Source organism: Desmodus rotundus, chromosome 3 (genome assembly GCF_022682495.2).
Source record: "Desmodus rotundus isolate HL8 chromosome 3, HLdesRot8A.1, whole genome shotgun sequence".
Lineage (NCBI taxonomy): Eukaryota > Metazoa > Chordata > Mammalia > Chiroptera > Phyllostomidae > Desmodus > Desmodus rotundus.
Window position 1 is genome coordinate 137,303,357 of NC_071389.1, and position 23,908 is coordinate 137,327,264.

The window sequence follows — 23,908 nt, forward strand, 5'->3', positions numbered from 1 at the left end:
CTTTGGTTCCGGGTCTGTCATCAGACATTCCAGAAGGCACCATTCACACTCGGAAGTGTATTTAGCCATGGCCTTTTCACATGGTCTTCAAAACATACGTCTCCTTTAATTCCCAAAGTGAACCCACAATTAAGAAAAGAGGTATTATTTGGCTTTTTTTTTTTTTAAATGAGGAAACAATTCAAGATATCAAGTAAGTGGCCCAAGGTCATGGTGCTTAGAAAATGATGGAATGGACTTCTTTGGAAATCAGGACTTCTGATTTCTAACTCAAAGGTGTGACTGTTAGAGATAAAGTAAGCAGGCTTTTGGAACATATTTATTGTAAAACTACTTGACAAAAACATATCTCTTTGGTAATGCTTTGCCAATTTTAAAAAGTGCAATGACACCATCATTTTTAAAAAGATTTTATTTATCCTTGTTAGAGAGAGGGGAAAGGAAAGAGAATGAGAGGGAGAGAAACGTGTGTGAGATTGGCGTGCCCCCAACTGGGGACCTGGCCCACAACACAGGCATGTGCCCCGAGTGGGGAATCGAACTGGTGACCTTTCAGTTTGCTGACCAAGGCTCAGTCCACTGAGCCACACCAGCCAGGGCAACACCATAATTTTTAAAACAATGTTTGATATGAATGACAGCTGTTTCACAAATAGATAGAGTGATAATATCAGCAGTTGCCTTAAGATTATCATTTTTTATTGAGCATCTTTTCATATGGACATATATATGTCTCCTTTCTTTCCTTGCTTCCAGCATTTTACTTATTTATCTATTTATCATTTTTAAATTACAGTTGACATTCAATGTTATATTAGTTTCAGGTGGTTACAAATGGTGGTTAGACGTTTATATAACTTACAAAGTGATCCCCCAATAGGTCTAGTACCCGCCTGACACCATGCCTAGTCATTCCAATGTTATTGACTCCATACATTATGTTGTAATTTACACCCCCGTGTTTCTCTTCAGATTGTGTAAATCTTTTCCCTAAGAGTATGCTTTGAGGTTTATAGGAAAGTTGTCTCGTCCCAAAATATCTATAAATGGAGGATCCCCTAAATACCTCCGTATGGTCAATATTTGTAATACTACTATCAGAGAGCCAATCCTTTTCTAAAAGAATCACTTGCTTTTAAAATTTATTACCCTAGAGATGAGAGCTGAGTGTGACACTGTAAGTCTTCTCAGCTGTTAACACTTCAATGTAAACAAAATGATCTCTCCTTCCCAGATAGTAGCTAGAGGAGGTACTACTCCCTGCGTTAACAATACATTCAGAATGCAGGTATTCATGAAGGGGAATTGAAGAGAAGCCTCCGGAAACTGAGCACACTTGAGGCCCTGCAGTCGAGGGGACTGGAGACAATTCTCAGTCCCTGGGAAGGGGAGGGACACAGAAGGAGCAGAAGAGCAAGGGGCACAGAGAGGTAGCAAGGGACACCTCACGAAGAGCAGCTGCCTCATTTGTGGGACCCGGCACTAAATGAAAATGTGGGGACCCTCTCTAAAAAAATAATAACTAAATATTTCTCGATGGGACAGCAGAGCATTAACCAAACCTCAGGGTCCTTCTCAGCACAGGGTATGAAGGCCTGTGCAACTGCCCCAGTCACAGGCCCATGAAGCCAGACCCACCTTGGGGTGTTTTCAGGATGAGTGTTTGGAGATGGGCCTGAACCCTGTGTCCTGTGGACCAGACACCCAAGATCCTTGCTCCGGGCGGGGCTCCTGCATCCTGCATTCGTTCATTCGTTCAGACATTCGCTGAACACCTACTACTGAGCGTGCGCCAGGCCCCTGAGGTGGAAAGATGGGTTCCAGACTGTTTCTCAGAGCACAGTGTAATTATCAATCAAACTCGACAGCCTGATAAGGGCCAAACTCTCATAGGTTCTCAGTTAAGTTAGAGGAAAAGCTATGTACTGTAGTTCTTAGAACCCCTCTCCGCTTGCATGGTATTAATGCATTAAAAGAATCTGAAAAGTCCCCCCATAACCAGAGAACCCATTTAAGTTCCTCTAAGCACTCTTTGACATTTGATCACAGAAAACTTTCCTGAAGGGCTATCTAAATGGGAGAGGAAAAAAAGTTGTAAAAAACTGTTCTTTCAGGGGCCTGGTGAAGAATAGAAGACTGGCGATGGCATTAGAATTTGAGCCTGGGTGGGACCATTAAAAAGGGGAAAGGAAAGGGTGGGACTGGCTGACTGGAAGCCTCCCACTGAATGTAGTAAGGGATACAGAAAACAGAGTAATATATTGAGAGGTGATATTATATACTCTGCAGTGTGCAAGCCTTTTCCTATCCATCCAGACCCTCTTTAACAATAGCTTCTGATGCAAGAGATCCAAGGCCGCATACTGCGCAACTGTTTTTGTAGTCTGCCCCCCCCCCCCTTAGAGCTGCCTCCTCTGGGAAGCCCGGGGCATGGCTAACAGGGAAAGGCAAGGCAGTGGTTTGGATACTTGGCATGGGGCTTGTTCTCTGACTAAGTCAAGAGTTTGGGCGTTGAGAAGGGTCAAAATCCTGACTCCTCCTGCCCCCTCAAAGTTACAGTGCTGGATTTTTGCTATCCAACATGACAAAGCAGGCAATTTGTATTCCGATCACAAATCTGCATTTTAGCAATACGTTCAAATGGGCTGGTTTAGAGATGACTCTGTTATGCTAAATGGATATTTCGAATGTAACAACAATGACAAAGCCATTTGGTGGATTCCTCATTCTCTGGCAAGCTGTTATTTTTATTGGCTTTAGGGCAACTTCTATTAATAGATGCTACAGTTCTCCCTGCAGATTCCTGAATCTGTGATTCTTCTTTTAATGATACTGTTGAGCATATTTTGAACTAAAATAGGAGTTCTTTTTTTCTAAAGTAGGAGTTCAAATTCAGTGCGCAGGACCCTGAAGTGTTTTATTTAAAAACGCATTGATGGATCATTCCGTGGATTCTCATAATGTCCATTAACTAAGATGAAGTGGGTAGACGGCAATTGGGTGTGAGCGCTGGCTAGGGGGACAGGTAAGCAGGCAGCCACTAGAGCATGAGGTGCCAGGGATCACTGGTCCAGACGTCAAAGAGCTCGGCCCTGGCTCTGCCCCGGCTCTGCCCCTAATTTCCTGTGAAACCACTTGTCTACTCTAGGCCTCTGGGCCTACATTTGGGAAAAGAGAGGTGGGACATATCTGTGGTCCCTTAACCTCTGCTGGTGTGAGAACCCTCATGGACTTCAACATAACAGTTGAATTTTCAAATTCATAATGATTATAAATTAATTTCCATTCTGTGACTCACAACTAGTGACATAATATATGTTACATATGTTTATTTGGCCAACTGATGATGCTGGATTCAAAAACCCCTCCTGGGAGGAAAAGATTCCTTTTCCATCCTGAGATTCAGTGATTGGGAGGTGATCGACTGACCCTCTAAAGTTTCTTTCAGCTGTTGCATTCTTTGAGTCCGTGAACCTTTGTTTTTGTAGAGAACAATGGAATGGCAATAACAATCATAACATTTGCCAAACACCTACTAGGGAAGATATGGTTTAAAATATCTGGCTTAAGAATATTGTAGTAAATCTTTCATCTTGCAGGAGGAATCCAAGACCTAAAAAGATAAGTCATGAATCCAAAGTCACACCACAAAACTTTATTATTATTTTTTTAACAATCTGAACTGAATTTCCAATTTTGCTCAAATGAGATTGGCTAAATTCTGAATGTTTTGGTTCCCAAAAGGCTACTGTTTTCTGGGGTGGGAAACCTAAGTGGGTTAAGCACAAATTTAAGAGAGAGGAAGTTCACACTCTACTCCTGCCTTTGACAGTGACCCTGAACTAGTTGCTCTATAAACCAGGAAAATTGTTTATCTCTGATGGTTTCAGTTTAGATTACTTACTATGAATGTCTGAAGATGATAAGTATGGCGAACTTTCTTTTTTTCTATAGAAAGGGATATTTTGCTCAATCACATTTCCTGTTCCCATACATACATGTGTCAACAATTTTTTTAAATTATGGTGAAAAAAAGACCTATAAAATTAGTAGTAAATTGAACATATTTTAGTCCAACATTAGGACATATAGTAATAATGGTTTATTACTTAGGAAGCCTTTCCATATACTCTTTAAGTCTTCTAATCTTAAATTATTCTGAAGTGTTGTGACTATACCACCTAATTAAGAATTCCAGTTGCTTTCACCATATTCAGCTCCTGCTACAACAGAATCATTTAATCGTGTGTATGCCAGTGTTCTGCAATGTGGGATAGTGAAAGAAGGCCATTTCCATATTGAGCATGGGGGATGATGCACCTGTCCCTTTAAAAGGTAATAATAATAATCTATAGTTATAAAATAGCCCAGGAAACTCAGAAAATGCTCACTTGCATGTTGGTGTTACAGGAGAATGACTAAAGAGCAACACTTGACCCTTACAAGGCATCTAGGCAGGGAGAAAAGGACCATATTCCATTGTGGGTTGACCCCTGGCAAATTTTTTCTCGCCGTATTTCTTTGAATCCTACTTGGCACCTCCGGACACTGGAAGAACTGGAAATAGAGTTTTGGAAATTAAATACATAAAATAATATGCAATCCCAAGGCCTTTCTCTTTCTTTTTTTTTTTCCTTCCCCAGAAACAGGAAACAAGCTGTCTAATCCTCCTGTTTAAGAGTCAGTGGTGAAATCTGCCGTTGTCTGTGCATATCCTTACCTTGGGGGCCCTAAACTGGAATGACAGCCAAAGACCTGACTTGTGGCTTCCCAGACAGGATAGAAAAATGCTTCCAGTGTGCGTCATATTATTGTTTAAATGTTTGGATTAATCACAGTTGTTTGATGATTTTGTCTTTTTTAACTATAATAATTAACTATAATAATATACACTATTATGTGTCCCCAAAATATTTTTGTTTACAAAACTTATTTAAAATCATTTCAAAGCTCCGATTTCCACCTGTTGGTATAATTTTTATCAACCCTAGATTTACATTTATCCAAATCCCTCCACATTCCCAACTAGCCACAGAGGTCCTTTAATTAGTGAATTTCAAAGATCACATTTACAGATCAGGAAATGAACATTTTGGTTTACTTATTTTAAGGACACTTAACGTGTTAGAAATTGGCGTGGATTTACTTGACATCACAGTTCCTGAGACCATAACAAGAAGTCCTCTGATAAAAGATTATGCCAGCTGACTCTCCTAAGAGGTTGCCAGGGCAACCTTTTCTGTCTTCTCAGCTAGGAGTTCACTGAGCGTTAACCTGGGTGTTTGGAAAAAAACTGGCTAATTTTCAGGGCAAAAACCGGAATTCAAGATATGGTAATGCATTGAATTTCCATTGAATTATCACTTGATGGCTGTTGGCTTTTATGCCCTACAAATACTTTGGAATATAGCTATTCCAGAAAAAGTGTTTATGTTCAAAATACCCCATCAGAACCAGTGAAAACATTCATGTTTAAGTTCTCTCTCCTTGACATGACACCTGTATGAAGACACAGGGGAAGCCTTTGGCCGAGGCGACCCGAGTCACAGCTGCAGACCTGAGCCTTGCCTGACTCCTGCCCCAGCAATCAGAGATTTTACCCAGGAGGCACATTAACAACCACACTTCTTGTTCTAAATTTACTGTACCAAACTTTACCAAAGAAATTCCAGATTCAAAAATAATGAAAAGCCAAGGAGCGTTCGGTTCCATTGTTAGCCCAGAAGTGAGTCACCGCTGCAGAATTTCTTCTGTCTACTGATTAGACCGGATACGTGCTGGGTGGTGCGGCAGGAAAGGCTGTTGCTCTCTGTATGTGTGAGTTAATAGTCACAAAAGGTCACAATTTTAACATGTTAAAAACCAAATCTCTCTCCTGGGCATCTGGAGTGTTTTTTCTTTTCTTTTCTTTTTTTTCAAAACACCATCCCAGCAGCAAAGGGAAAAAACTACATTTTTTTCCCCTTCTAACCTGAGTTTACCCCCAGCTGTCACGGCTACGTGCTTCCCTGCATGGAGGCTGAGATGACACTGATTTTTGTGTTTGTCAAGGCTAATGTGATAGGAGATGTCTGACATTTCGGGAAGGGCAGTCGCTCTGAATCCTCCCTGGCCTGGCCAACCACAGGGTTCACATTCTGTGGCCACAACGCCATCAGAGCCACTTAGCCGACTCCCCTTTTGCAGTCGATGGAATGACTTTCTTTCATGAGGAATGGGCTATAATTAGGGGGAACAATTAATTTGTCATCCAAACCAAACCACTTCTGAGAATGAAATGTGGCCCTACTAATAATGACACCAGGGCAACAGACTGAACCAGAACTGTGCCAAGAACCACATGCATGCTCACTGTAGGCGCAGGATTAGCTAAGCATTTACCAGGAGAGCAAGAGAAAGACTGCAGCGTTGATTCGAGACTTATTAAATGACAACCACTGGGCTTAGCATTTTGTGGATTATCTCATTTAAACCTCGCCAAACATAAAAACTTTCAAAGTTTTTTTGTGCACAGTGGGAAACAAGACAACAGGAAGACAAAATTGCCCACAAAACACCAATATTGAAAACCAATAAAAAGGTGGCATTAGTTGCCCAGTTACCCAACCTCCTTCTCCCCCAGCCACGGCCCCGTGGGCACCAGGGCAGAAGGCTGGGCTCCTGGGATTTCCGTGACAGCCTTCAGCTGGACATTGATACACTCAGACTCATTTAATCCGCACAATCTGATGAGCTTTATCATTAATGTCATTTTGTAAATGAAGGAACCCAGCGGGGAAGGAGTAAATGATTTGTCCAAAACGATAAAGCCAGTCGGTTCAAAAGCAAAGATTCAAACTTGAATCTGTCAAACTCCAAACCCATGTCTTTCCACAACATCACCTGCCTCCCCCACAGCTGACTTTTAGGCTGGTTAATATATAGAAACATATTTGGATCTTAGACAATATTGTGTCCTTAGCCAGGTGTGTTCTTAGCTCTCCAAGTCCTTCAGAGACCGCATGCCAGCACCGCCCAACCACTTCTGTCTCACTAGATAGCACCAAACAGTAACAATAACAGTAAAATTCCTAACAATATAGTGTCTTTATGTGCTCAGCTGTGTGGTAAACATTGTGAATGGATCGTCCCATTCATTTCTCACAGCAGTGCTATGAGGAAGGCACTATCGTTTTATCACCGCATCATTTTCAAGATGAGAAAGCTGAGCACTGCAGAGATTACACAGTAAGGTGAAGCAGTTCATAAGTAGTGGAGACAGGGTTTGTCTTGACAACAGTGTGTGATGTCTTTTGCTTCTTAACATACTTTTGGTCCCTACCGGTAATGAACCTGACACCTTGGCGTTCCAACCTTTTCAAACCCATGACCATGCTCATGGCTAACTGGGTTCCCTTGCTCTGTTTTTATATCACCTTGCTCTTTTTTGATAAACTAACTCCTGCCGGGCAGTAGGTATTGTAGCTTAATGTGGTATACCTCCTGGGGAAAGAGATTTGTATCTAAAGGAGACTCTCCAAAGAGGATGACCTTCACCACATTGTGTTGAGTAACGGCGGTGAGCAGGGTCAGGCACACACCTGAGTGATGATGGCACTGCCACTTGGGGCCCCCCATGCCTTCTCTGCTGAAGCATCATCTTGATCAACATGGAAATCTATTAAAATGTTAACCTTGGCTGAGATTAAACCATGATCTATTAGAGGTCAAGGATTATTTTAGTGCCAGATCTTTAAAAGGGAACTGGATGGTACATTTAAAAAAAATTTTTAAAGTATCCTGTTTCCTACGTTTAAGGACCAGCTTGCTTTAGGAATTTTACATCAGCAATATAGATGTAGTCCTCAGCAAGTCCATGGAGCCATGTCCGATCTGGAAGATACCTGTGGGCCAAGTCAGAGCTTTCTTGGAGGATGAATTATTTCAGGCCTCTACTGGGAGTTTCATCACTCATCTAACACTATTCATTTATTCCAAAAATGTATTTTGTATACAGGCACAATATTAGCTTCTTGGAGATATATATATATATATATATATATATATATATATATATATATATATTTTTTTTTTTTTTTTACTATGGCCACTCTATGAAAGAGACTGTATTTATCCCATTATGGAGTAAAATCTCCAGGGTAATCTTAAAATACAGAGTATTCTATATAGCAATATACGCAATTAGACAGTTATTCAGTATTTTCAAAGATGATAGTGATGAGTTCCTGCAGAGAATCAGCCTCCAGTGATTGCATGCCGGGAAGCCCTTTGCCCTCTTTCAGCCTGGAGTTTATCTGTTGTCATGTGACATGAAGATGGCATGGCCTGTGGAACTTACCTCTTTATAAATGACAAGTGGAAAGATGAGTAAGGCGTGCTTGTTGAATATCTGGAAGGCACAAGGCTGGGAGTGAAAAATGGAAGGCTACTCTACTGAATGACGGAAGCAGGGGTGTCAGTAATAAGAACATTGTGCTGAAACCAAGATATTGCACTTAATAGGAATACATAGAAAGTCCTGCATTTAGTTTCAAAAATTCAATAATATTAACTCCAGGGTAGGAGTAGTTTTCATGTTCAGAAAAATCCTGCACACTTTCTGATGAACCCAAACCTTCACTCAATATTCTAAAATGCTTGGGAGTACCAGGCACGAGGTGGACACCGTGGGATCTTACAACCCAATGCACCTGTGAGTGCAGATTAATTGGCCAACAATGTGCAGCTCAAGGGAGAAAACATTTGCACTGACTAGATCTCATTAGGAATAGACACAACACTCTAAGAAGGTCATAGTTGATAAAATAGCTTATAAAAGAGGGAGACTAGACTGGTGAGTGACAGGGAAACCAGGCTGGATGGAAATATTGAGTAACCACAGGATGTTTAGTCTAGAGAAGAAAAGATTATGGGACTTTGATGGTTGTTTTCTAGCATTTAGAGAGCTATTGTGTGACAAGTAGAGCCTTAAGACTTTTTTTTGCATTATTTTAGTTCAACCAATGGGGTGAGAGTTAGAGAGAGGCAGATTCATTTTGATGTCTTCAAAAGCTTTCCTGCCAACTGTGGGAAAGGCTGTCTCTGAAGGTGCCTCGCCCCAGGAAGATTCCAACGGAAACTAGCTGACCATCTGCCATGTAGACTGCTCCCTTCTGGGAAGGCTGCATGGTGTCGGCGATTGGAAGGAGTGATCTCTGAGGATCTCTTCTATGTTAATTCCTTCATTTTTAGTTTTCAAATTAAGTGGGAAGTAATGTGACTTCTCATATACCTTCCTTAAGCCTTCGGACCCCCAAGAATTTTCTAGCTTATAACTACCAAGTTTGTTTCCCCATCTTGCCCACCTTCTCTGGCTGAGACAGCCTTGACTTAGTTAACAGAATGTCACAGAAAATATACTCCAAATGTTGAAGTACACTGCTGTCCCATCTGGAATGCTTATGAAAACACATGCTGTGTCTTTGTCCATTCACCAGTTGGTCGTGTTAATACCAGTGATCACCAGAAGAGACAAGAAGGGAGAAACTATGCCTCGATTGAGGGACACAGAGAGAGGAAGTTCCCAAACCAGAGCCCATGAGATGGAGCATGTACGAGGCTGCACACACAATCTGCAGCTCAGGGGGCAGGGCCACTAACGGTGCCCTGAGCTGTGTGAGTGCCAGAGGAAGGGAGGCACCGCTCAGCTCCTTGGAGCTGCTCTGAAATTTACTGTGGCTGTGTCGCTCGAGCTTCTCAGTCAAGGCCAGCACCTTCTGGATACCTGCTGTGTTCTTAGGTGTGCCCACGGGTCATCATCCAGCTAAGAGGAAGATTTGCCACAGCCTCAGCTGGCCACATCTGTTGTCAGCGTATAACCAAGGAACACTTGGCCTTCAGGACAACCAAACGTACAGTTCTAGAAGAAAAGACTGATGGAATACTTCTGCCAAGGATTGCTGTCACCAGAAACTGTGTATTCGCCCCTTTATCTCTTATGAAATATATCATGTAGGCATTGTGTCAATCTGTTTAGTTTAGAAGGGTGAAGTTTTACTATCTGAATACCTTATAAACTTATATTTATAGTGCTTAATAAGTAAACATAGGTGCAAGCCCAGTTTTAGTAATTACCATCAACCAAAAATCATGTTATGAAGCATGTATCTTATTTTTAAGTGGAGAGTGTTACATGATCTAAAAATAATTATTTAGAATGGTAACAACGGCCACTAGGAAGAACTGGATAAAGCATAATTTCAAATTAGTTGTATGATTACAGAGATAGGGAGACTTTATAGGACTTTAAATAGTTACTAATGATGCCGTTTATAGGACTTAAAATAGTTACTAACAATGATGCTGAGCAGGAAAAATAAGTAGTATTTTATATTACTACCTGTTAACTTTGCCAAGTACAAGAACCATTATTATAGAGAGCAAAATGTGAGATAGCTACTTTGTATATAAAAGGATAATGAGAAACGTCATTATTTCTCATGAAGGCTGCTACTTTCTACTGATCCAATAACAATAGGTTATGCTGAGTAACTAGTGATGCTAACAAAGGGGGAAAAGCAGCAGCTACTCTCCTTTTTCCAACTCACTGAAGGGCCCGCCCACTATTGTATTTGGACTGCAGCGTACCCCACCCAGAGGCTGAGGTTGCTGCCTGGTAACATCCTCAGGTAGATGTTCTTTGTACTGGTAGAAAGAGTAGCATTTCACAGCTGAGTTCTGTTTGGTAAATCCACTTTGATCAATTTTAATCCAAGTGCATAAACCATTTTAACATAAGATGAATGAAAAGGCACCTGAGAAGTAATACCAGCACTCCAGATTTTCACTCAATTCATTCACTGAATTCATTTAACCCTCACAAGAATCCCATAAAATAGGTGCCGTAATCATCCCACTTTTAAAAAGGAGGAAACTGAGGCACAGAGGGTTTTAAGGAACTTGTCTATGATCACACAACTAAGAACTGGCATAAGAGAGATTTGAACTCACAGCCGATCTGGTTCCCAAGTACCAATAAGCTGTACTGCCTCTTCAGTAATGGCATGTAAGTAAAATTAATCAAGTGCCTAGTGTGTAGCAGGCACTGTATTAATTACTTCATGTATATTAGCATATTAAGCTCACCAGTTGGGTAAAAGGGGCAACAAAAGAATCACCAGGTCATCTGTTCATTGGCATAACACCCTAGCTTGGACTTGGTCTCTGTGTTACTGGAGATTGCAAAATGTTAGCTGGAAGAAGTCACTGTCTTATCTCCTCCTTGCAGGGGCGGAATGGTCCAAACCAGCGAGCAGTATGAATTTGTGCATCATGCTCTGTGCCTGTACGAGAGCAGACTTTCTGCAGAAACTGTCCAGTGATGCTCGGAAGATTTACCAGACCATCAATCTCTAGGGGTGATTAATCAATTGCCCACTTGAGGCTTCTGGAAGGAGCTTCCTGCAGTGAAAGGAATGAGAAGCCCTCCAGGCAAGCTGTGGCATGGATTGTGGAAAACAGCAACATGTTAAAGGTTTCCAGCCCCTTGTGTATATGAATGCATTTGTAAGCACCTCCTAAGTTATTCTGAAGGTCCCATACTGCTGGAGGTATGACAGACTTCTCACATATCTAAGGGGGATTTTGTCTCGTCTGTATTGATTATCTGCCACACAGAATGTATGTCTGAAATACTCAGTGATACATGTCATCAGATGATGACTGAAGAGCTGCTGAAGAAATTATCGTGTGTTTAGATGCTTTAATGTTTGCAAAATCTGTCTTGTGAATGGACTGTCAGCTGTTAAACTGTTCCTTTTTAAGTGCTATTATCTCTCAGTTACCAGAATCTTGCCGCTAAAGTTGCAAGTGATTGATAAAGGATTTTTAACAAATAAGTACTTGTTTTTGAAAAAAAATCAAAAGCACTATTTTATATGGAAATGTGTCTTGGTAATATTACCCATTAACCGTGTATTTATCAGTACCTCCTGTCAATCAACAAACAGAGCACAATGACTGTCACAGGGTATGCGTGGTTACTCTCTGTGGCTGAGCGTAGCTGTGGCTTCTGCTCCAGGACTCCGTCCCCTGAATTTCTACCTTGGGAGTCGTTTTACTGTAAAAGGGGAAAACAACTTTGTAGCAACTCTGATGCATTAAGAATTTTAAATACTTTTCTCTCTGTCACTAAGAAGGAGGTTTTGAGTCTGCCCTCTACCTGGAATCTCTTGCCCAATCAAAAGCAGTTGCTTTGGGGAATGACATCACCTGGCACATTTTGAGAGATTCTTCTAAAAGGATGCTGCCATGGACAGCCTGACATTTCTGCAAGGCTAGAATTCTCCAGAGACAAATACAGCTAAAAACAAAAACAAAAACTACAGTCAGCAAACACTAGATGTTCTGCTCAATATGAATTTTTAATGCAACTATGTTGGCTTTGTTTCCTACTGCCAATAAACGACTCTTACTACTAACGACTGAGTAAAGCATGTACTTTTTTTCCTATTTGGAGAGGGGCTGTTTATCTTTGGGGGGACCTCTGAAGTAGATGATGTGTTTAACTTTAGTCTCCACCGCTCCCCAGTGGAGATGACCATCTCGAATGTAATACCTATTGTCATCACTGGAGAGATAATGATCTCGAAGTGCCATCATTATGTGGTTTCCCTCAAGAGACTCCCAGCATATCATTATAGGAACGGTACATGTTTATGTCTTCAGATCACTTGTCACAGACCCTCATAAATCACATGGTCTGTGTTTATTCAGCAGAATCACACCACCTGAAGAGATGTAATGTTGTAGGAACATTCAATTATCTAAGATTACAATTCCTTTCTTCCCTCTTGAGGTTAAGAAGTGCCAAAGGGATGGATGGTTGGAGAAAGCCTGGGAGTTTTATTCCGCTCCTGGAGGCTGGAAATTTTTTCTACATAAAAAAAGAGAGGTGATCATAATCCCTTCTTTCTAAGGAAACAGACAAAAGGACACTGGTGTAAAACTTCCCCAAACAATTCAATAGGAGGAAATGCTCGTCACTGACTTTCCCCCCCACCATGAAGGCACATTTCCTTCCCTAGTCTTTGCTTCTCTTATCTGGGAGAATTTCCCCCCCCAAGCGAAGCATGAACAGTTGTTAAGTGGAAAATGGAGGCTGCGTTTTACATGGCGATTCTTACCTGCTTGATCTTCGGGAACTCAGGTGAGTGGACCTGCCTCCGTGTCCTCACGCATTTCTCCAGTAGGTGCCAGAGGAGACTCTGTCCTTTGAATAGCGCCTGAAATGAGGCAGAAAGGGAGCCAGGACTCCATCCAGGGCAGTTTAGCCAAAGAGGGTGAGGAGGGGGAATAAAAGGAGCCAGCTCTGCCCACACCGTGGAAGTTTCTCTCCGAAAGAGAACAAAAGGCCTCCTCCAGTCCTGCAGACACCTCGGGCAGCTCCTGAAAAGGCATCTTTACAAAGCCGAGCCAGAGGAAGGAGTCCTGAGGAGAGATTTTTTTTTTTAACAGTCTGGGGCATTCTCCATGTTTTTTTCCAATGAGGTTATGATGTTGTGTTTTTGTGTATGAGAGTGAAAGAAAGAAAATATAAGAAATGTAATTAAAGGGGATGAAGAAGTATGGTGTGTTTAATTCGGAAGTTGTTATTTGGCAGGAAGGTCTGAATATTGTCCTGGAGCCTGGCATACTGAGTGAAAGCACGTTGAAAATGGTTTCTGAGCCCAAATATCTCACTTTTAAATACTGATGTTTAACCATTGGGTATTTAATTTTCTTACATCAAGAGAGGCTGATATTTTAATCTGTTTGTATTTGAAGAAAATTGTAGGTATTGTCACAAAGTAGAGAAATGCTTCTTTCTAGGACTATAAAAAATTTAGTCTGTGAAAATCAATACTTTCATTGGTTACTGGTAGTTAACAATAAGGTGTGCTTAGAAGGGTAAATGCATCCAATTTTTAAATTTTTATTTAAACTCTGTATTTATATACAAATATTTATTGCAATGATAACTTCAGGATTACAAAAAGGGGTGCCTTTTAAAGTTGGGGATGGAAGTGACAGGGAAAGAATAAAATGGTTGAAAAGGGAACTGAGCTTTTCACAATTTCAGCATATTTAACTAATTGGGCTAAAACATCACACCATAATCTTTGGATGGTTTGTTTCTTTTCCAAGCTTCCTTTCATCACTTCGGCGGGGGTGTGTTTTCTTCCCTAAACTGTGTGAAAGTAGAAGAAAGGGAGCTAATGTGACATTTTGACATTTTGACATTGTTGGCCTTGGGATTTTAAATTCCATGTGCTAAATCTGGGAATAGTCCCTTGAAATGATAGTAATAGCAAAAGACAAGTAAACCTTTTATTTTGATTGGCTGGTTTGTGGGGAGGTGGTCTCATTTTCTGTGGGCCTTGTCCTTTGTTATTATACATGGTACTAGATGGCTTTTCACCCTCCAGAGGGGTTTCAGATTGTCCACATCCGGAAACAGCAGTGCCTTCTCGAAAATAAGATGGTGTCCATGGGCTTGTGCAATGGCACCAGCCAGAACCAGCAGTGGACGTGGACTGAGGATGGAAAACTCCTTCACGTAAAATCTGCGCTCTGCCTGGGCATCTCCAATTCCTCTGGCGGCCCTTCCCGATCAGCCATCTTTGTCCACTGCTCCCAGGCCCCCCGATGGACTTGCCATGAGAAAGAAGGGTACCTTGAGGTGGAACATACCTCTCTCTTTCTCAAGAAACGAGGCAACAAAGCAGTGGTCAAGAAGGAGAAGAAATATTTCCATAGCTGGATGAAAACAGAGGTCAACAAGGAGGGAAAACCCGTCAATGAAAACCTCTGCTTAGAACAAGGTGAGCCAGTCCTTTCAAAATCAATTCTGAAAGTTCCTCTGCTAAATGTCCTGTTTTTTTCACCTACAAAGGGATAGTCTTACATGCCCCAACACCGTTTCTATGGGAGATTCATAAGCCAATAGAAATGGATTATGTGGTACCCAGCGACTTGGAAAACTTTATTATCCCCATTAAAATAAGCCCAACTTTTCTCTTTTTGTCTATTTTTCACTCTTTCTTTCCTTCTTTTCTTGCTTCTTTTATTTTTTAAAGATTTTGTTTGTTTGTTTTTAGCAAGAGGGGAAGGAAGGGAGAAAGAGAGGGAGAGAAACATCCATGTCAGAGAGAAACATCGATCAGTTGCTTCATGTACACACCCCACCAGGGACCTAACTCACAACCCAGGCATGTGCCCTGACTGGGAATCGAACTGGCGACCTTTTGTTTGCAGGATGACATCCAACCAGCTGAGCCACAATGGCCAAGGATCTTGCTTCTTTTATTAATTCAACAAGTATTTCTCTTGTTGGGTTAATCTTTTGTGCCAGACACTAGGCACTTCGGTTAAGCACTACAAGACACACGAGCACAGATCTAAGCACAAACACAGCATACATGCATAATGACTCAGGCAAATGATCAGGGCATTAAAACTTTTGCTGATGTAGACAGTTCAGTTCTCTGACTATGAGAAACTATAGACCATCAGAATGGTGCTTCAGAAGACCGGAAAGATACTAAACTGTGCTTCTTCAAATCTCTTCAAATCACTAATATTTAGGGGTAGATATCTTTTGGGGGTTACATACTTTTGAATTGGTAAGAACAAAGGTACAGCCACAGAGTTTTCTAATTTGTTAACCGTTGATGGATATAACCTAGATGACAGACACACGTAAAGACTTACATACACGGACACAAATTCCTGCTGCAGCACCCACTTTAGTCCTGTGCTAAAATGTTTTTATTTGTGGATACTTAATTTTTTGTTTTACTTGACCATTTTATTACTTCTCTTAGAGGTTTGCTTTAGGAAGTCATGAAAGATAAAATTAATAGAATCATTATGTATTAGGTACAAACAGACCTTACACAGCACTGGAGAAATTATCTAGAAATGAAGACGTTCATCAAGGACACTGACATTTGTCAAGGTTAAGTGAATTGTCCCAGATACTTAAGTGCCAGAGGTGTGATTAGAACCCAAGTTTCTGAACTCCTCGTCCAGTGCACATCCCACTGTACAGCGTTTCCCACATGCTTGACCACCACCTTTTGCCCAGGTGGCTACATAAGGATCACCTGGGGGAGGGGAAGGAATTGCTGCCATCGTTTCTTTCCCCACTACCACCTCCAAGATTGTGTTTCAAGAAATACAAATTTGGGCACAATTCTTTATATGTTTAAAAAAGTTCTCCAGGTAATTTTGATCTATAACCCCATTTGGAGACCAACATATACTGTATCTATAAATCTTTTTATTAGATGTTGATTTTTGATGTTTATATGAGTCTTTCTACCATGCTAATCTTAGGATAGTTTTCTGTCACTCATTCATTTCATAATTAAATAAGCATTTATTTAGATGCCAATTAAATGCAGTGAGCTGTTTCATGATAGAAGTTGACTTGAGCATTATAGTCTCTATCCTTATAAAAGTTTCATGAAAATAATGCAAAAATATAAAAGTCAATTAGAAATTTCAACTTTACCAGAGAATATGCAGCATGTAGCACCAATCTGTGCAATTTTTTTCCATAATTCATATTGTAGGGCCTGTCCTAAACCACAGGGAATCGTGAATATTCCCTCTGTATGGTAACATACAAGAAGTGAGATTCATCCCCAACATTCAATCAAACTTTATTTAGAAGAATATTCTTTCATTGAAACTTTTTAAAAAGTAGATATAACTACAGTAAAAAATTGTTGAAGATAGAAGTTAATTCATGGAAAAACTATCTCCTTTGACCTTCATGCAGAACATGTACAATGATAGACTTCACTTCAAAAGTAAAGTGGATAGCATCAACCCTTTACATCTACCCACTAAACAGATATACCTGGAAATGTGTGTTGGGGAAAAACATACAATTGTAGAAAAAACAGAGTTAAAATGTGAAAAATTGTGATATATAAAAATCGGTTTTTTAAAGTACAAAGATACAATACTTGCTTTAATACAATTACAAGGTAACACACATTTTTCTGCTCCATCTCAAACTTACTATTAATTAAAGATGCAGAATGATAGTAGTTGACCCACTGTGGGAAAGCTCACTCATTTTCTAGAGAATCCATTGTGAAAAATGAAATTGCATTCAGATGTTTGCAATGAACGATTCCAAATGCCCTTTTTAAAGAGTTGACAACTAAATATTATAATCTAAAACATGAATATGCATGTTGTTCATCCATAAGATTAATACTTTCTATACTTTCTAGATTATAGAAAGTACCAATGTAGTTAAAACTGTCTACCTCCGCATGAGTTTAATTCAAGTTACTATGTTTTCAACATGCTTAAAAATTATCAGTATCACTTAAAGGAGGAAAACTAACAAATTGGGTATTGTCTTTACTATTGTTATACAAAATTTCATTTCTGCTATTGATTATATCTGAGCCAATCAGGCTAATTAGTAAACTAAAATATACATTGATTTTTTTAATGTATTCAATATATGGTCTTATATGATGCAATGATTGCAAATCGTCTCACAGGTGAGCTATTTGCAACTTAAATGCAAAACTTTTTAGGCTGGCCCAAGATAGCCCACCTTTTCTTGGACAGCGTTCTAAGATGGATTGTGTATAATGTGAAAACAATGTAGCAGCAATGGTACAATAAAGCTTTTTAAAAATAGCTTCAACATATTGTTCCATTGTGTAAGAACTTTTGCTTGCATTGGTCAAAACACATCTTGCTCTTTCATGAACTGTGAAATGCATATACTTTTTTAAAAAACATCAGAAGAAATTAGACACCAAAACATCCAAAGATGTACTGTTTTTACAATTTCCTAGCACCCATTTCAACAAAGGGTTCAGGAGATGTAAAGGTAACTTCTTTCGTCACTTTATATATTTCTCTATGGATTTTCTTTCCTTCTATCTACTTTATAATCTTTCAATCCCCACATAAGGAATGATTTGGGCTCATGTTATATATGTGAGTAAAATCATATATTTAGATGTATATTAAAATCAACTTAGAAATTTGTTAGAAATGCAGGTGGCGGGTCCTACACAAAATCTACTGAATCACAATTTGTAGGAGGAGGGTCGAGGCTTCAAATTCTAGCAAGCCCCAAAGGTGATTTTGATGCCATCCAACATTTACGAACCACAGCTTTAAAATTCACGAAATTGGGAAACTGAATGTTAAGACTAAAGCTTCTTTCCTGCTTCTTAAATAGCACAAGTTAGAAACACAGACACAAAATGAGGGGTATTTAACTTGGATATTTTGTAGTTTCTTTCTTTGGAAAAAAGGTGGTGGCCTAAAATGGAAAATGGACTTGTTTGGTTTGAGGTGTTTTATAAATAAATTTAGAAGGTTAATTAGAGACAATTACAGAAGACTGAAAATTTTTCCATAAGATACTCCAAAGTTACATGCAATGGTAATAAGCAATGTTATTCGCAGAAAACTTTTCAAGAACGTTTTGATCATTTATTTAATTTTGGGAGAGTCCTGTCTCATCCATTGAACTAATCATGTAAGTTGATGAAATTTTCCAAAAAGTTCTTAGGATGAGCACCTAACAAGTGCTCCTTAGCAAGGAAGAGTAAGCATAGTTTGATATACCCAGATACATAATTACATGCTAGATATTTGGAAGCTTGTTTTTGTCCTAACCCCATCATTAAATCTTTTTTTTTGAAGGTTTGAGAGCTAAAATTGTCCTAGGTGGTAATCAACTCAGAGGATCAGCATTGGCCAAAGCTCAAAATGACCAAAATACTAATCTCCACATACAGAAATTTTTATATCCCAGCAATGGACAGATGTCTACTTAAGGGGACAATCACCGAACTCAGTTAAGATTGCAGAATTAACACTGCTTCATGGAGTTGAAAATCTCCCTAACGTTACTGTTGGGTTTGTCACGCAGAAAATGTGCCAGGGATAAGTAATCTCTTGACCTGTGATCAGAGTGGCCAACCCAAGCCCAATGGCAGTGGCAGTGGCACAAGATTCTGAAGGATAAAAACAGAAGCTAAGGGGAATGCCCGACAGTCTGTCAAAGCCTAGATTTAGTAGATGCGCAGTAGGGTTGATGTTACCACCAACCCCTAGTTATATTCAAATTTCAGATAAGTGACAAATAATTTTTAGTACATTTCTAATATACAATATAACATAACCTTTGTAATATTATGTATTTGAGATATATTAAATATATGGAATTATTAGTTAACACTCTAATTTAACTGGGCATCCTGTGTTTTTATTTGCTAAATGTAGCCACCCTACGTAGAGGTTACTTTACTCAACCCTCCACAGCTCAAGGGAAGAATGTTTAAGGGCCGTGATGATTTTATTAACTTTTAAGAGCATTGCAATTTATATCTTGCTAAATTTTAAAAATAATTTTTTCATTGTTATTCTTTTTTTTAACCTTATCCTCCTCTCCTTTATATATAGTATCACATGAGATAAGTTTAAATTGGAATAGAATGAACAAGGTCCAAAAGAGGGGTCAGTAAGGTGGTCCAGAACAGGGAGAATGAGATGATTGATAGCATCTTCAAGAGAACTCCACCGAACACATAGTAGTTGCTTAATAGATGGGTGTTCGAATGAACCAATAAAGAAGTAGTGAAAAAGATAATCTTTCTTCTGCATCTTTCAACCAGAAACTCTTCAAAGTTATGATTATTTAAATTGGGCAAGATTTTTGTGGAGTTTTTTATCCCAGAAACTGTGGTTTACTATGGAGCTGTTGGAAGCATCTAAACAGACCACCTCAGCCCATAATTCACAGACCTTTCCAATGCTTCAGGTAATACAACCATTCTCCCAAGTTTTGCTGCACAAAGAGGGGTGCAAAGGCCGTCAGCATCCGCACCGGCATCACCTGAGGGCTTGTTAAACCTGAAGAGCTGAATCTGACCATCTCTAGTGGATCAGAATTCACTTGTTAGCAAGATCTTCATAAGATGGAAGCACGTTTTAAAATTATGGCTAGGTAAACGTAATTCACAAACTAATTTCTTTTTAAGTATGGGCAATTTGGCCTTGCAAAACAAAGCTGTGAGTTAATCCTACCAGCTCCTAAGTTTTAAATCAATTAGCTATTCTTCAAAGAGCTCAGAAAGTAGCTCAGAAAATAGAACTGTCCCATGATTTGGTACTCACGCAATTAGGCTTACAAACAGTCTGCACTGTGGTTAAAGGAATGTCATTATTTTCCAAGGAATCATCCATCTTCATGGCAAAGTCAGGCAAGTCATTAACAGTGGTTCTCAATCTGATATTTCGTTTAATGACCCCTTTGAAAAATTGTAAAAGTCCCCCACATAAAAAGTACATATGTATATACATATACTGAGAATTTTACACGAAGTGTTTAGAGACCCATGGAACCCCAGAAACCAAGTCAGTGAACCCTAAATGTCCCTAGACTAAATGTGATTCTGTCTTTTACACGGAGCTGGGATGCTGTTGGTGGTTGGGTAAAGGATGGGTGAACTGAACGGGGCAAATGAACATTGCGACACTCAATGTATCTTTGATTTTTTTTCATATATAACTAAAGCTTATCCACATGTCTGTCCTTGTAGATTTCTTCTTTTTCTGAGAAGAATTGCTTTTATGTGAAGGATCCATAAAACATGAGGGTAATTTTAACAACTGTCCTTTCTCTACCTCAGTTGGCCGGGGAGCAGAAGTTTCAGTAAGAAGCATTAGAAACACGGCTCCTCCCCAAACGCCCACTGCTTTTCGTGCCGTTCCGTATAGCCCCGAGCACCCCATTAGCAACACCACCGAGGCCTTCACCGGCAGTACTACTGAAAACGCCAGCCCAAACCGCAGCCCGAGGCAGCACCCCGGTCTGCAGACGACTGGAAGGACGGAGACATCGTGGGTGCCCTGGACCACTCAGCCCTTCTCCAGCACCACAGAAGAGGTAAGAGGACAGAGGGTGTGGAGTGTGGTTGGTGAGGCTCTCAGAAAGCCGGTTGCTTGAAAAGTCTTGCTTTGCTGGGAATGCTGGGAATGGCACTATGCGAGTAGACGATTAGGCACTCTGCTCTAGCTGCTGATGGCACATGAATGCATTTGGTGTAATGCGAAAATCTGGAACATTGAGTGAAAAATTCTACATCTTTCCAACATGAACATAATTAGGACGCTATGTCAGAATGCACTTGTGTAGCCGGTCACATTTCTGAACCAAAGTCAGGGGCCATAGTCTTAAAGCATAACCGAAAACCAGGACATGGACTTTGAAATCAGTACCTTGTAGGTCCCCCTGCATTTATGTCACAATCACAGACGCTCATAAGGAGGAGAAATAGTCACAAAGCAACGCAAGGTTTAGGAATCACTACTGTTGATTTGTGAACATGGTCAAGGGGAGCTAAGTCTCAGCAATTCCACATCGGCATCCCCGGGAGGACAGGTCCATCGAATGGCTGAGGGGCAGCGAAGATGTGGTCGTGGAGATCACTGGCATAGTGTTTCTGGTAAAACAGGCGTTTACCTTTTCGGTTTTGCTTTCTGCCCAGGGTTTTAGGCCATCGTTTTAGGCAATAATAGTGTAATTAAAGCAAATCAAAGAAGCTAAAGTTTCATTTGACAATATCTAGTTGTTTCCTAATAAGCCATCCAGATAACTTAAAGAAAGCGAAAGTCCCACGCTATGCATATGACATTCATTTTAGTGCTCTGCTTTCTTTTGTCTTGTGCAGAGCTTAATATTGCCTATGGTTCTCACATAGTGGGCAGATTCTTCATTACTGACCACGAAACAAGTATAGCCAGTCCTTCGAACAATTCTTGGGACTTTATCTCTACTTCTCCTTGACTATAAATCTTCCCTGTGACCTAGCTCTTCACTGGCCTCTGAACAGAAGTGAGGAAGGCCGCCTGATTTCCTGGATGCTCTTTACATCACTTTCAAATTCGAAACTCACTCTCAATCTGTTAACAAAGATGTCCATTTCAGAAAATAACCCAAACTCTAAATTCAACTTAAATGTTAGCTTCTCTTCTCTCATCATTTATTATCAGTTTGAACTTGAAGTAGGAAAAGGAAGCATGTCCAAATTCTCTCACTCAGCACCTAGCTTTTTACCCACCTCTTCTAGCTGGATCACTGTGGTTTCAGCCCTGTCTGGGCCTGGAACGTGGGGAAGGAAGACGGGACATGGAAGGAGAGCTGGGACGTACGAATGCCATCGTGAACTGGCACTGCTCTCCCTTAACCTCCGGATCCTGAGCCCTTTCAACCGCTGGTGTCTTTGAGACTCACCACTTACTTCTGAAATGGAATGTTCCATGGTGGAGCACCTTCTCATTTTGGCTGAATGTGCCTCAGCCAAAACTGCATTTTAATATCAGTTCAGACGAGTATTCACTTACATCTGAGCTTAAATATATATACTGACTTTTTCTGTGCTGAGGTGTGTGTGTGTGTGCATGTGTATATGTGTATATGCATGTGTGTGTGTATTTCAGTGCATCAAATAAGAAACATGATGAACAAAAACTACAATAGAAACACATCTGTCTGGACACTAAAGAGCTGTCTTTTAGAAAGAAAATTTTCCTTGTTCTTGTCCAGACTTGACCTTGTGAAACAAACACAGAGAGAGCTCCCAGAGGTGGCTGGGCTCTGCTGGGATGAGCCAAGGACACCCAGCCCTGGCGCTCCGTGGCAGGCACGCCAGCCCTTGGGCCCACCCAGCACTGGGCTGCAGAGCTCAGGGGATCTAGCCCAAGAGTTGGGTGTGCAAGCTCAGGTCATGGCAAATACACTGTGGGATTTGGGGGTTTTAGTCTTTTTCTAAAGTGAAATCTACTGTTATGTTTATGACCTTTTAGATGGGACACCAGAGTGACTAAGCATCTATCTCACAGGCAAAATGTTAACTCTGTCCTGGGCAGCCGAGCGTGTAGAAGCCATGCTCTTCCCAAAGGCAGGTTCTAAAACTGCAGTTTCCCATGACTCTCATACCTCAGTCAAGGCATCCAAGCCAGGTCACATGTGATTTCCCAGAAGCATGTACTTTATAACAGCCAATTATAACCGCTATAGTTGGACACTTTGAAAAGTAAGTGAGTCACCTGGGAGGTAAAATGCCTGTCCTTTGAAAGTAATTTTGTTTTTGTTTTAGTTTTTGGACTCTTGATAGAATTATTATTTATTATTTATTTTTTATTGAATTTACTGGGGTGACATTGGTTAATAAAATTATATAGGTTTCAGGTGTACAGTTCTATAATACCTCATCTGTGTATTGTATTGTGTGTTCACCACCCCAAGTCAAGTCTCCTTCCATCACCTTTTATTCCCCTCTTTATCCCCTTCTACCTTCCTTCCACCTTCCTTGTCCTCTGGTAGTCAAAAGTAATTTTGAATGGTACTCTATCTCAACACTCATAAGGTTATAAAAGAGAAATAAAATCATTTGACTTAACTGCTTGGAATTGTGTAAGAGGAAAATCTGTGTGCCAGTTGTTTTCTTTATCAGAGAGCACTTGGTATGTGAGGATTTGGGATTTGCTTAGTATAGTTGGACCATGAGGAAGGCGGGGACTCCACCTCTTGATGGGGAGAGCTGCAAAGTCACATGGCAGAGGGGCACAGATACTGGATGGGAGCAATCTGTGAGCATTACACAGTCTACCATTGTAGTATTAGAAGTTGTATAAGTAATATTATTAGATTTCACAGATAGCTACCTTAAACTTGAAGAGGTTAAAAACTTGCCCCGAGTTGGATGATTAGAGAATGGCAGAGCAAGAAGCAGAGGACGCACTAACACACACATCACCTGCACACCCAGTCACAGTCTCTTACACAAAGCTCCTGCTAATGAAGGTAACTGCTGAGGAGAACACAATTGGGAGC

The 23,908-nt window shown here is 40.4% G+C and overlaps 2 protein-coding genes across 6 annotated transcripts in view; both read left to right on the forward strand.

Moving 5' to 3' along the window:
• PTPRR (protein tyrosine phosphatase receptor type R) overlaps nt 1–12,465 on the forward strand; it is a 237,516-nt gene extending 225,051 nt beyond the window's left edge. For all 4 annotated transcript variants that reach the window (XM_045184745.2, XM_045184746.3, XM_045184747.3 and 1 more), the window contains one exon: nt 11,267–12,465. In XM_045184745.2, coding sequence (XP_045040680.2) covers nt 11,267–11,360 — 94 coding nt within the window. In that variant the 3' untranslated portion in view covers nt 11,361–12,465. The remainder of the gene's footprint in view (nt 1–11,266) is intronic.
• Nucleotides 12,466–12,976: 511 nt separating this feature from the next.
• PTPRB (protein tyrosine phosphatase receptor type B) overlaps nt 12,977–23,908 on the forward strand; it is a 105,105-nt gene continuing 94,173 nt past the window's right edge. The window contains exons 1-3 of one of the 2 annotated variants that reach the window (XM_024576357.4): nt 12,977–13,186; nt 14,445–14,840; nt 20,703–20,959. In XM_024576357.4, the coding sequence (XP_024432125.2) occupies nt 13,132–13,186; nt 14,445–14,840; nt 20,703–20,959 (708 nt within the window). In that variant the 5' untranslated portion in view covers nt 12,977–13,131. The remainder of the gene's footprint in view (nt 13,187–14,444; nt 14,841–20,702; nt 20,960–23,908) is intronic. The other variant, XM_045184650.3, reaches the window with a different exon arrangement.